Below are 14,661 nucleotides of genomic sequence, written 5' to 3'. Positions count from 1 at the left end.
AGGTTGGTGTGCAGAGTAGGAGGGGAATTCATTTTCTGATTAAACTTCTACGTGTGTGTGTGTGTGTGTGTTGGGGGGGGGGGGGTGAGTTATTATTATTACATGCTCCAATTAAGTGTGTATTGGTAGAGTGATGATTTCTGAACTGCTAGAGAAAACAGTACCTTTCGCAATTAATCATGTTGATAGCCTAATTTAGACTTAAATAGCTGTGTTACCGTCATATCATAATGCTCAAATGTTCTGCGGCTCCAAGACAGAATTTGTATTTATTCATCGGACAAAAAGTAACGTGTATGAAAAAGACTACAAATACATAAACGCCCCGCGAACCGGAAATATTCAGGACTCACCGGATATTACCACGAGGCGCCTGGAAAAGGCCCTTTTCCGTCTCTGAGAAGTGTGGTTCACAACGGCAGACACAAGTAAGTGACACAAATCACAATATAAGTCCATTGAACGTCGTAAAAAAAACACTGTTTTCCCATTGATAGTGGAGATACACAGCGTTAGTTAACAGTAAATTAGTGTAAATCGTCCCAAAAGCTCCGAAACTAGTTTTATTTGTATAAAACGTGGCTGCCGAAAACAGCAGCACCGAGCGCTAGCATGTGGCTAACCTTGTCACAAGCCGCATGGGGGAAGAATCATGGAGTCTCAAAGTAATGATGTCTCTTCCTCATCTCCATGTTATTTTTCACGGGCGTTTTAATCGTATAAACATGCGGTAAGGTGCAGTTTGCATAATTTGGCACGCGTTTATGATGCCTGAGCCACGGGTAGCCGAGTGAGTACACTATTCTACATGTCGCTTACCGTTAGCTTTGGGCCTTTACTGTTGTATTGAGTCTGTTTGGCATGTCTTGTCATGAGGCGTTTTGTGAACGTGGTCAGATACACCCATACAGCCCTGTTTATCCATCTATAGTTTATACTAAATGGTATTTAACGCTGTCTTCGTTGCTCTGACAGATCTAAATGTATGTTTTATACTGATATAAAGCGAGGCTAGAGTCACGCCTAGACATTGTCCTGGTGTGCTTGAGTGCTCGCAGATTAAAGATCTTTGTTTATTCATTGGCTGTAGTCTTGTAATGACCTAGTCAATCACCAACTCAGAGACACTACTTTTACCTTAATTAGAGAAGGTTCTTTTTTCCTAGTATTGACAGTGCTTTATAATGACCAGTTGAATTTGTAACGTTGCCACACTTTTACTTTGCAAATTAGCAGCATCCTTAGCCTTGGTGTTTGGCTGTAAGGGACGTCTTTGTTTATTTTTGTAAGCCTTTTTAAATGAGTTTGAGCTTAGAATATATGTTCTATTCTCCCGCAGTGGCAGAGAACTGGGAGACTGCTCCCGCTGTGGCTGAGACTCCAGAGATCAAGCTCTTCGGGAAATGGAGCACTGATGATGTCCAGATAAATGACATCTCCCTGCAGGTAAGTTAGGGTTGTGTTTTCTAAATGTATGTTTTATACTGATATAAAGCGAGGCTAGAGTCACGCCTAGACATTGTCCTGTTGTCCTGGTGTGCTTGAGTGCTCGCAGATGAAAGATCTTTGTTTATTCATTGGCTGTAGTCCTGTAATGACCTAGTCAATCACCAACTCAGAGACACTACTTTTACCTTAATTGGAGAAGGTTCTTTTTTCCTAGTATTGACAGTGCTTTATAATGACCAGTTGAATTTGTACACCACCACCTCATTCCCATCCAGGATTACATTGCTGTGAAAGAGAAGTACGCTAAGTACCTGCCCCACTCTGGTGGCCGTTATGCCGCCAAGCGCTTTCGTAAGGCCCAGTGTCCCATTGTGGAGCGTCTCACCAACTCCATGATGATGCACGGCCGCAACAACGGCAAGAAGCTGATGACCGTGCGCATCGTCAAGCACGCCTTCGAGATCATCCACCTGCTGACCGGAGAGGTGTGTGTGTATAGTATTGATGGAGGAACTTTGAGCTTTTTGTAAAAGTAACTGTCCCCTCCCAGGTGAAAAGTAATTGTCAATGAATATTTGTATTGTCCTGTTTATTGTGATTGCTTAGACCACAACTAGACCAGAAACTGACATATTTGTCTTGTTCCTACAAGTTGGATAAAGGCAGTGGAGGTCCTCTTGTCTGTCCAGTGTCCCAAGGTGTACTGTTTGACCAATAAAACCCTATATTCATACTATGACAAATTGTGAAAATAGCCACTCTACAAGTGACATGCCCAACACAGGGCTACCATGTTGAAATTGGTTACATCTCGTGTTTAGCATCTTACTATTACCCTGCTTTATCACTGAAATGGTGTAACCTCAAATAGCATAGTTTCACAATGTTGTCATATTTTATCGTACACAAAGCGAGGCTATAGAGTCACTTCTGGACACTCCCCGTTGTCCTGGTGTGCTAGAGTGCTCGTAGAGAAAATCTTTGTTTATTCATTGGCTGACCGTTTTTCATGGTTCAGTCAATCACCAACTCAGAGACATATCTGTTTTACTAACATGTTCATATTTCTTTAAGCTGTGGCACGTGAGTTAGTAGATTTGCTAATTTAATATTACCTTTCTCCTGCCAATCTACTCTCCTCAGTATAAAGAGAAAAGCCTCCTTAATTCAGAAAGTGTGTGGTGTGTTTGAAGTGCCCATCTGATGTATTTCCTATATTGCTCTGTTCAGAACCCCCTCCAGGTGCTGGTGAACGCCATCATCAACAGTGGGCCACGTGAGGACTCTACTCGTATTGGTCGTGCCGGAACGGTCAGGAGACAGGCTGTGGATGTGTCCCCCCTCCGTAGAGTCAACCAGGTATTTGACCTGTTCCGCAGCCCCTGTCCAGTATCTGTATATGCAACTGCTGCATCCAGTGTTCACCGCAACAAGGACTATTGTGGTCTGTGTAGTGGCAGTGAAGATAAATGCATTTCAGAAACGTATAGTATGTAAACCAGTAAATATGTGGCCTTCATCAAGGTCCTCATGAAGAATCGGGCTGAAACGTGTCAAAGTTGCTATCTGATGAGATCACTAGTCTCTATTACACCAATCAGTGGGTCACCCACCCTTAATCCACCAGGGTCGACCTTTCACAGGCCACCAGGGTGGATGTAAAGGGGAATCGTAGCACAGAAATCCATATATATGCCAGTCAATCTATTTCAGGTATAGCTCCTAGTAACCAATAATTTTACAATGTTTTGGCTCCAACTGCTGCTCCGCAATTCAGTCTGGATTATAGTCTGTGTTCAAGATGCTTAAACCAGGAGCAGATTTGGATGTCTTCGATATTTTTGGGGTAAAACGTCTCAAAGCAACTGTTGTAGAGTTGGTGTCCGCTCTCAGTCAGGTCATTGTTGATTCCTACACGAAGCGAGGCTATAGAGTCACACCTGGACAGTCCCCGTTGTCCTGGTGTGCTAGAGTGCTCGTAGAGAAAAGCTCTTTGTTTATTCATTGGCTGACCGTATTTCATGTTTCAGTCAATCACCAACTCAGAGACATTTTATTTGCATAACATGTTAATATTTCATCTATAGCTTTGATTCCTTATCTAATGCTGTTATCCTGTGTTTTCTCAGGCCATCTGGCTGCTGTGCACGGGAGCAAGAGAAGCTGCTTTCAGGAACATCAAGACCATCGCCGAGTGTCTGGCTGATGAGCTGATCAATGCAGCCAAGGTACCTTTATTTACTAAGAATAGTTTAGTGTGACATGCTCCAAAACTGGAGATGCCAGTTTGAAGCATATTGTGTCTAGCATATTACCATTTATGTGTAAAATGCGTCCTCTCAGTCAGAATATTGTTCATTGAACATGAAGCGAGGCTATAGAGTCACTTCTGGACACTCCCCGTTGTCCTGGTGTGCTAGAGTGCTCGCAGAGAATTATCTTTGTTTATTCATTGGCTGACCGTCTTTCATGGTTCAGTCAATCACCAACTCAGAGACATCCGTTTCACTAACATGTTCATATTTCATATGAACTTGATTTACACAACCTACATATGCACATGTTTCTATATAGCACCTTTTATTGCAAAGGATACTAGTAGCAATATGGTTTATATACCTTATCTGATATTTTATATCTGATCATTAACACCAGGCCATGTTATGACTAAGAATGTATTTTTAGTTATAATAAATGTATTAAAGTCAATGTATTCCTGTCTTCAGGGTTCATCTAACTCCTACGCCATCAAGAAGAAGGATGAGTTGGAGAGAGTTGCCAAGTCCAACCGTTAAGATGTTTGCTTTGTAAAAATAAAACAAATTCCAGAAATCTCTATTGGTCTCATGCATTTCTTTTATCTGTTATGAAGGTCGTCATAATGTATCATTGTTTAAAAAGAATATTCCTCAAACATTATTCTGGCATTATCAAAGTGGATTTATTGATGCACTGGTATCTACATTTGATAAAAGTCAAACATACAAAAGCCAAACTGTATCAGTAATGTTGGAAAAACAATCTGCATTTCTACACTTTAGTAGTTATGTGTACCGTATAGGAGACTATGAGAGTGTCTGTTTCCATTGTACAGTTTAGATAAAGAATTGGTGGTCCTCACATAATCCTTTGTCCTGAATTAATATCCAATGACTTTCAACCAGGATCTGCACATAAGTCCATTCCTTTTATTCAGCTCTAGTGCTTCCCAACTCTGGCTCTTAGTACCCCTGGTACTGCTGGATTTTCCATCCTACTGGTATATGAATGCTTTCACCAACATTATTGGTAATTGTATTGTAATCTGGGATTAACCGGACCTGGTAGGGAGGGAAACCAGCAGTGCCAGGGTGAAGTTAAAGTTACATGACGGTGGTTTCAGAAAATGTGATTGTGTCCCTGACTTGCATTGCAACATCAGGGACAATACAGAGGTAGCCAGGTAGAGCAGGCATGGAACTAGTTGACTCACCCAGATATTAAATTTACCAACCCCAAACGTGCCTAAACTTTAAACCGCATCAAGCCCAATTTTATTGATCATATGTGGAGTCTATCATTCCTACACCAGCTGGGTTTTGTACTTAACCAACTAGCTGCAATCCATGTCATGTAGTCTTCGATGATGCCATCTCACTGTTGTACATGCACTGCTCTTATCTCACCAGTAGGGGCCTCTGTGCAAAAGTCTGCATAATTATATAGACAAATCCACAGAGGGATGCAGCCGTAGAGGCAGTCACATTAAGCACAGCATGACAACTCAGAGTTGCTTGCCTACACCTTGTGTAAAGGGCATCGCTCCACAGATTTATCTATATACCGATGGAAGTTCGGCCTCAGCTAAGCAAGTTATTGTTAAATATTAGTTCACATTGTAGCTACATATGGTACAAATATTGTGTGTATCTACTGTTATAGGAGAGGGCCACTTCGCCTAAAAGAAGGTGATTTGTAATGGGGTTTAACAGAATGTTAGTTGTAAGATTGTACAAAAGCTGAGACCCTTTCTACCTTGGTAAGAACATACATTTACAGAGAGGGAAGAACTGCAGAATACAAACGGAGGATTAAGGTGTTTTAGAAGTATGTGTGCTTTCTATTGATGAGGAGGCAGAGAGATGACAGGGAGGCTCCCAGCTTGGAGACTTCGCTGCAGGCAGTGGGTAGGAGGGTGTAGTCCTGTAGCTTCTGGAAGGCCTGGAGAAGAAGGGGGGGTGGAAATTATGACACTTAATACTCATGGTTCCACATAATCACATCACTGGCAACTAGAGCACACGCTTGAAGTCTGAAATAACACACCATGGCCAATAAATAGAAGGGAGGAGCGTTTAGAGAATGTACTGCATCACTAACCCGCAGAAGACAGTAAAACGTGTGTCTGTGTCTTTCTACTGTTCATATTTTCACAAGAAAACTGGTAATTGAGCTGTGATCCAGCAAGAGCTCCACTGTGGCTCAAGTCGGCAGGACCTTGCAGGCAGAAGTACAGACACTCGGCAGCTTGTTTGTAAACAAACATCTATACAAACGGAGCTGCTCAATCTAGATTGATTTCACATCTACAATATTTGGTACTTATCATACCGGTAGTTATCTGTTTAGTGTGTAGTACGCCTTGTCCATGGCTATTTCAGATTTTAGCCGCTGCTCTGTCTCGCTGCAATGTGGCAGCGAAAAAGTTTTACTTTTCTCACTGCTGCTGCTGTCTGCTGCAGTGGTGAAAGCAGCATTCGCCCCTCACCATAAATAATGCATTGAACCCAACTCTGCTGGTGTGAATTCAGGGTTATAAGTGGTTAAGATCCTGTGTTTCTTTCTTGCAATTTGGCAGATTTGCTGACCAGCAAGAAGGCCTGATCACTGTCCACACTGATAAATATTTCTAATTCTATGGGGCAGACAATAAATAGCAAAGCTACAAGCTCACAACATGCTGCAATACTGTTTTAGATCAGCTAGTTTCAGCGGTGAGAGTTGTTGACACCAACTCTATACTAGTGAACTTGTGTAGAGCCCTGAGGGACTTCAGTCAACGCGGTCGGCTCCTACTCTAGCGCTGACATGGAGGTGGGAGACATGACTCAGCGTTGAACCTACAGCGATGCTGTCAGGACACTCGTCCGCGGGCCGGTGAAGAAGGAAGTCCACTTTGGACGGACTCTGTACATAGACACAGTTTGCAGCTGCGTCCTCAGGGACAGTGAGCATGTCATAGTGGTGATCAGTCAGCTGTTCCATCATCTGAGGAAACACACACAACGGAATGTTATTACACATGACTCATACACACACACACACCACGCCTTACTAAAGATGCAGCACTAATGCTATTAGCATGACATGAAGAGTCAGCAGACAGGAGAGTGTGCATATCTCATTAGAGCAAACGAACCAGAGACGCAAGGAGACTCCTGGGATGTGAGAACACATCTGGAGGAGACAGGAAGATAAATGGTAACAGGAATAATGGCGCCTGTGAAGGGGCTAATTCATTCAAGAGTATACTGCATTGCACATTCATTATAAGAACTAATTTTCTAATGTGTATTAAAAAAACCACACTTGTGTGAAGTGAGGGGTGTCTAGATTTTTTGGGGCATGTTCTCATGTCTGTGAAAAATGAAGATACAAGATGTATTTATATCAGTGAGATGACATCTTACATTGACATTTACTGCCCTAAACAAACAAAGTCCATAGATTTGGCTGTCATCAAATTACATCATAACTACCCTAAACAAACATTAAAGTCCATAGACTTGGCTGGCCTATGGCGTAATTTTGGAAATCCATCCATTGTATAATAATTGTGTGGATTATTTATATTTGTCTGGTAAAGATATTAAGATCGACTGAGCATGACTGAGAACTGAGAGCTCAACAGGGCAGCTCCACTGTGGGAATTAATTGCCTTTCTCAAGGGCACTTCAATGCTGGGGAGTGTTGCTAATTCACTTCCCCTCCCAGATTTCTCCTGCCGATCTGGGGTGTCGAACCAGCAACACACACAAGCACTCTACTCTAACCTTTAGGCCACTACAGCCATACATATTTAAAGTTCACCCTCACTGCGTACACACACACTAACCCGTAGCGTCTTCCTAGCCTTCTCAGAGTTGCTAATGATGATGGTGTCTGGTCCACCCATGGAACAGATGTTCTTCAGTCGAGCTCCACCACACACTGGGACAGTAGACACAGCAAAGTCCTGCACGCACACGCACACACACACACGCACACACACACACACACACACACGCGCGCACACACACACACACACACACACACACACACACACACACACGAACACAGAGTCAAATTTATTTATGTAGTACATTGGTGTAGACAGGGTTCGGTTTGTAAAAGAAGAAAATGGAGGGGAACATTCCTAACCACTATAAAATTTGTTGTACAACAAATAGCTGGCCTACAAGCTCACGCTGGTGAATACAGACCATTCTCTGTTAGTGATTGTGTTGAAGGTGATCTTTTAAAATGGTCCATGTAATCCATTAGTTAATGACAGTTTCAGTCTTTATTAATATTTCATATCCACGTTAAAACAGCACCCTAACAAGGCTACAAGCTGAAGCACGTTGGAGCAACATGTTTTTAAACTGCAGCTCTGGACAACCAGATCTCTGTACCTGACAGTCCTTGTCCCTTTTATGCCTAATATTATTATTACATTGTTTTTATTGGTTTTCCTTTTATGCCTAATATGAAGATCACTGATTTGTTTGCGCCTGATGCCATGAGGACACATTGAATTTTACGGAACATAATCCCTATTTGGGCATAGCTGCATTGGGAACTCATTATATGGTTATTATGGCTGTCATTTTAAGCAAATTTTTATATAGGATAACATTGCAGTAAATCTGTGTGAATTTCGGTGTGACAGAACAGAACTCTGGTCAACCTATATAAGGTGTGGAACACATCGAGAATGAGAGAGTTGCAACAAGAGAGAATGAAAATGTTGTGCTGCAGGGTACCAATGAGAGGTCTGGGGCGACCAACAAGGAACAAAGATGCAAATCTGCTTGATTATGCTGCTGTCCCAGCAGGGCACAAGGTGTACTACTTCGGAGGGTATTATATCGGGAAGAGCTACGACATGGATCCGATGGATGTGAGCGTCTTCGACACATTGACTTTACGTTGGAAGAAGTTCCCCCCGGTGACAACTAGAGAAGGAAGATGTCCTGTTCGGGTTCCCCCCGGTGACAACTAGAGAAGGAAGATGTCCTGTTCGGGTTCCCCCCGGTGACAACTAGAGAAGGAAGATGTCCTGTTCGGGTTCCCCCCATGTGCTGCGGTCACACAGCTGTGCTGATATCATCTATAGTCTACGTCTGGGGGGGGTGAAATTAATTGTAAGAATCTGGGTTCTGACATCACAGGAGGGGACCCCTCGGACAACGTTCTTTACATCTTTATTGGCCAAGCGCTCCCACCAACATGTGAATGGTTAGCCGATTTGCTCGTTTACATATGACATAAGTTGTCATGTCAATGGCGTTTCTTTTTTTCTTTTTATGTTTTTTTGTGGCTTTCACCTTTATTTTATTTTAGCTTTTTATGGAGGGATAGACAGTATGCTGACAGGAAATGGGGAGAGGGATGGGGGGGTGACATGCAGTGGAGGCCGTCGGGATCGGGAGTCGAACCCGTGGCACACTGCCAGACTGGATTACCAGCCAAGGTGCCTGGACCACTGAGCCACGGCCCAGGTCGGCATTTAATGTTTTGTTGTTTAATTACGTCATATATACCAGAATTATCAGCTCTTATAGTCATCACCATGTATACTGGCCAATCAGAATGCCTGTTGCATGTGATTGGTTAGCCGATTTGCTCGTTTACATATGACGTAGATTTTCCCTTGCTAGAAAGATTCCATGCTAGAAGGCTTTCTTAACTTTATTTGTAGTTGTTACGTCCCCACCAAAAAGGTCCAGGTGTTATTTTGTGCAAAAGTGCATTATTGGCTATTTCCCCTAATATAAGCCCTCAATGGGGGTTGGGTTTTTGTGGTAATTCGCTTATTTCCATCGATATAAGTAGTAAAGTGTGCCGCTTGGGATATTATTTACATTATGAAGAGAGGATATACAAAATAAAATGATTTTTGAGTGAAGGAAATAAGCGAATTGGCACAATGCCCCATTCAATTCAATGCAATTCAATTCATTGAGGGCTTATGGTAGGGGAAATAGCCAATAATGCGCTTTTGCACAAAATAACACCTGGGGACGTAACAACTACAAATAAAGGTATGAAAGCCTTCTAGCATGGAATTCTCCATTCATGTTCTGATGTTTAATCATATTTAGGGGAATGCTGACGTCATTTCTCCGTTCATTGTCAATGGCAAATCTTGAGACATGTGGGGACAAAAGCTGTTTATAGAAGGGGCTAGCTCCCCTTAAAAATCACACTTTGTGTGAAGACAATAAGTCATCATCATTATTATCATCATACACACATCATCAATCATCACATTCCGTGCTCAGCCAATCAAAGCATCACATTTGTGGTACACAAACACACAAAGCTCGGCACAGGCTAGCCCCTAAAACATCAGGGATGTGGACAGGGAAACACTGAAAGACCCACCCACCGCAGACAAAATCAGGTAGTTGATAAAGAGACGTCCACAGTAGGCAACCACACAGCAGAGGAAAACATTCCCAGAAAGATGACTTTTTAACTTTACTGGGAGGCTGCTCTTATTGTAGTAAACTGTCTGTCTGTAATGAAACTGATGTTGCTGTCTGTTGCTCGCTGCTGCTTATTATTGCCAGCAGTCTGTGTGTGTGTGTGTGTGTGTGTGACTGTGTGTGTGTGTGTGTGTGTGTGTGTGTGTGTGTGTGTGTGTGTGTGTGTGTGTGTGTGTGTGTGTGTGTGTGTGTGTGTGTGTGTGTGTGTGTGTCTGTGTGTGTCCCCCTGCGTGTCAATACTGTGTTGTTAGTTGTTACACATGCCTGGCAATGGTTTGTGTTGTGTGTGACACGGGCACACGCATGCACCACACACCACACACAAAATAGAACGGAAGCGGCCTAAATGCACTAAATGAGGTAATCAATACCGTTGCCCGTTCGGTGTCATCCCTAAGGGGAGTTCCTGTGTGGTCTCCCTCATTTGGCAAATAGAATTCCATCATTTATCACAGCCCACAGCTCACCACTGCTACTGGTCCCAGTAGCTGGTCCCAGTTACAATACAAAGAGCACTTGAGTCACATCTAGTCACTATTGTACTTGTACTGTTTCCTCTAAAGCAGTGGTTCTCAACTGTTTCCTCTAAAGCAGTGATTCTCAACCTTTTTCATTTCTAGGTCCACCATTTGATATGATTATTATTTTTTGTACACTGTGTTAATTTAACTCAGAGTGTACAAAATGGAACCAAATGAACCTGACTGTAAAAGAGTCCATAATTCCATTTGCACACAGAGCATCCCCAAAGAACTCCCTCTCTCAGTCCCAGCCCCTCTTTATCCTTTGTTATACCACACCCAAGAACAGCCAGGCCCCCTGCCGTGAGCTTCAGATCCTACGGCCAGAACGAACCCCCATCCAAAGCTAGCCTTTCATGATAGTAATCTTTACACACACACACACACACACACACACACACACACACACACACACACACACACACACACACACACACACACACACACACACACACACACACACACACACACACACACACACACACACACACACACACACACACACACACACACACACACACACACACACACACCTATCTCATTAAATGCCAGTAAATATCAGGACCTGGGCTGGTCACGTAAAGAATGTTTATAAAACAGTATCTCTCAACAATGTTAGGGAGACAAGCCTTAGCCCATGGGCTTAGATACACACAGCAGGGGGGTTATGGTGAGAATCTGTCCCTCAAATAGCCCCAATAAAAAGAGGACACAGTCTCCAACACACAAAATACATGATATACAATGTAATGCTGGATGACATGCATTAATGATAAATAAATACAAATAGCCTACATATTTGGCATTCAAAGCAGATCTACGAGCTTGTAGATCTGCAATTTTTCAACAGCTAAAGTTTAAAAGAATGGTTAAAGTGGTCCGCCGTAGTCTGAAAACCCACCTCTTCAGACTCCACCATGGCCCGTAGCACTTGCCCTAGCCTAGCCCCTTAGATAGCACATTATGTAGACTTAGATAGTATTTTAAACAGACTTATAGCTTGTTACGTAGACAGCTCTAGAATTGCACTTCATGTAGTCATAGCACTTTATAGTACATATGTATACTATATTATATAGTATAGTATAGTATGTATAGTTTACATAGATACTCCACTGTTACGTTCTTAGTCTACGCATGATTCATGATAACTACGTTTTATATATGTGATGTATGCCATGCTTTTGTTACTGCTTAATGTAAGTCGCTCTGGATTAAGAGCGTCTGCTAAATGCCTAAATTGTAAATTGTAAATTGTAATTAAAACTAAAAGCTAAGGTGACACAGGTCCTCAGGTCTAAATGGGCTCAGCCTCATATGTAGATATAAAACTACTTTGCAGCTAAAAGGCTTGTAGCTAAAAGGCGCTGATGTTTTTGCTGTGGTGTTTACAGTGTTTACTGCTGTGGTCTGAATGCATTCATTAATCCTGCATCATTTATTCTCCCGTCTTGAGTCCATGCTGCTCACCCTGAATGTATCTGCCAGGACCTCCGCTCCTCTGTGGTTGGTGTGTGAGGAGATGCCGACGAAGAACTCCCTCCCTGTGAACAGAACGTCGCTGCCCTCCAGCGTCGCCCCTCCGGAGCCCCCTTCCTCGACCCCCATCTCAACCACCGTCAGGTTAAGCTCCGACATCACCCTTCTCACAGCCTCTGCCTGGAAGAGAGACGAGTAGATAGAATAAAAATCACACCCGTGTGAAGTGAGGGGCGCTCTTATCATCGTACATCATTATGCCGTAACATGTCTATTTGCTCAGACACATGTGACGTAAATTCTCCATTCATTGTCAGTGGGAATTTAATGTTTGTGTAAGACGAAAATCTACACTAATAGCTGAATATAGGAGGGGCTCAAAAAAGAAAGGGAAGAAGAAGAAGGGGGGGGGGCAAGGGGGAAGAGAGGTCAATCAAAGAAAACAAAAGCAGAGCGATCGATCGAGCGATTGACTGATAGTGTTTCATGCCGTATACCTCAGTGCGTCTCTGCTGTCTGAAAGGTCTGGTGATGAGTGCCGTGTCTCCCTGGATGACAGCTACGTCCTCGATCCTCCAGCTCTCGGGGAGGTCCTGGTCCGCTGGGATCTCTATCAGCTGCAGGCCCACCTTCTGTCTCAGAGCTCCAGTCAGGACCCCAAACTGACGCTGAGCTTTGGCCAGTTCCACTGACTCCTTCTCCTTCGTATCTTGGCCGTCCGCCCTCCCAAAACTCTCAGGGACGCCTCGCACCACAGCGTGCGTGAAACGCCCATATGGAGATATGTTGGCCATTATGTCACTTTGTGTGTGTGTGTGTGTGTGTGTGCGCGTGTGTGTAGTGTCTGAATTAGAAGTTGACTCTCAGTGAGAGCTACGTGCACGTTCCCGCCTTTTAGACAGTGTCTGTTGGAGAGTGAAATGACAGGTCTGTGGGGAGTCTGTCATTCAAGCGGAGAACTACACTGGAGCATTATGACTGTATGCCTTTCTCCTCTTCTCCATTCACTTCACAATGTTGGTTTCTGCTTCAACTGTCCATGTCCACACACGTCGCACACCATAAGGTTGAGGAGATTCACTCTGATGATCGCACAGTGACAGGATGAGAGAGAGAGAGAGAGAGAGAGAGATGTTGACAATACAATGACAGCATGCTTTGTTTTGTTAATGTTCATTGGGCCAAAACCCAAAACGAAGTCATCAATTAGCTCAAGCTCCACTGCACACATCTCTTTATCTCTATGTCGTGTGTAAAACAGGGTTGGGATGAATGATAACCGTTTTCATCGCTTATCACGATAAAACACACTAACAATAATCATATTGCTGAGATTTCAATTTAGTGTGAAATTGTCTGTAATATGCTGGACCAGAACTTGAACCGCTTTTTTTCCATCTCACAAAAATAGCAAATCTACAAGCTCACAATGTGTTGACGAGTTGTGATCTTGTAGATCTGCTGTTTTGGGCTAATGTTCCCCCCAGAATATGGTTGCTGGGCTGCAATGGTTAAAGTGGAAGTTAGCATATTTTAATTATCACAATTATATTGATGTCCCATCCGTAGTTTAAATGTTTACATTTCTAACCCACTAGTTTCAACTGATCAAGTTTTGTTAGAGTGTATTGGAAAGGAGTTATAGCCTAGGCTACTTTTGAATCTTGGTAATGCTATAATTCGACCCAAAGGTTAAGGCAGATGTGAGCATAACTGAGATAACAGTGGTTGAAGTTGCCAACAAGGCATTCATTGTTCAAGGATAGGTTATCTTTTACAATGACCACGCAAATGTGTTGCAGAGACCTTCCATATTTAGACAAGGTTTGAGACAATTGCCTCTTTATCATCTTTCTTCTGAACCACAGCTGCCTGCTGTGCCTACAGGCTGCACTACTGCACTGAGTGAGGCTGCTGCTGCAAGGACCACTTCTCTATACGCGTTTTCTTAAATCTATCTATCTTTGCAGACGCTCTTTCTGTTTCTCAAATTTGCGCAACAAGTGTTATAGCTTTGCCTTTATGTTGTGCTTTATTATGCATAAACCCTGCACACAACGGCGCCAGCGGCTCTGAGAAGTAACACCACCACCACCGAGAGTTGGCACATACAGCAGTAGAGTAGCCATCGGCCAGTTATAGCCAGTAACAGATTTCACGTACCGGTAAAATGTGCGTGTACTCAAACACATATTCACAAGAAAACGCGCTGAAATAGTAGGCTAATCCTAATCCATCCTATCATCAATCTGAAATAGCACAAACAAGAAACAACAAAACGAAGTGTCCGCAGAGCGCGCACGCCCAGCTGTTCTCCAACAACTATACCACCGATGACGGCATTTCTTTGTGGAAGTTGCATATTAGTTCACCTACCTCTGTTATAATGGAGACTTTACGCGTCGCCTTCTCGCCGGCGTTTATTGTTAATTCCCGTTATTCTGTTTCTTCCGCTCCGTCCAGTTCACCCCGGCGCCCCA

General features: G+C 43.1%; 2 protein-coding genes across 2 annotated transcripts; one reads left to right on the top strand and one right to left on the bottom strand.

The window, feature by feature from the left end:
* The first annotated feature begins 289 nt into the window (after positions 1–289).
* Positions 290–4,287, top strand: rps5 (ribosomal protein S5). Its single transcript, XM_079522362.1, has 6 exons — positions 290–428; positions 1,340–1,446; positions 1,725–1,934; positions 2,680–2,808; positions 3,579–3,677; positions 4,176–4,287. Coding segments are annotated over exons 1-6 (615 nt in total). The 5' UTR covers positions 290–427; the 3' UTR covers positions 4,245–4,287.
* A 145-nt stretch (positions 4,288–4,432) lies between these two features.
* ddah2 (DDAH family member 2, ADMA-independent) lies at positions 4,433–14,661 on the bottom strand. The gene is made up of 6 exons (XM_079522357.1): positions 14,558–14,661; positions 12,679–13,263; positions 12,173–12,361; positions 7,544–7,663; positions 6,553–6,696; positions 4,433–5,649 (listed from the first exon to the last, which is right to left on the bottom strand). The coding sequence occupies exons 2-6, from the start codon at positions 12,973–12,975 to the stop codon at positions 5,530–5,532; spliced, it is 870 nt and encodes a 289-aa protein (XP_079378483.1). The 5' UTR covers positions 12,976–13,263; positions 14,558–14,661; the 3' UTR covers positions 4,433–5,529.

Source organism: Electrona antarctica (assembly GCF_951216825.1).
Source record: "Electrona antarctica genome assembly, chromosome: 15".
NCBI lineage: Eukaryota > Metazoa > Chordata > Actinopteri > Myctophiformes > Myctophidae > Electrona > Electrona antarctica.
This window is presented reverse-complemented; position numbering and strand designations above follow the sequence as displayed.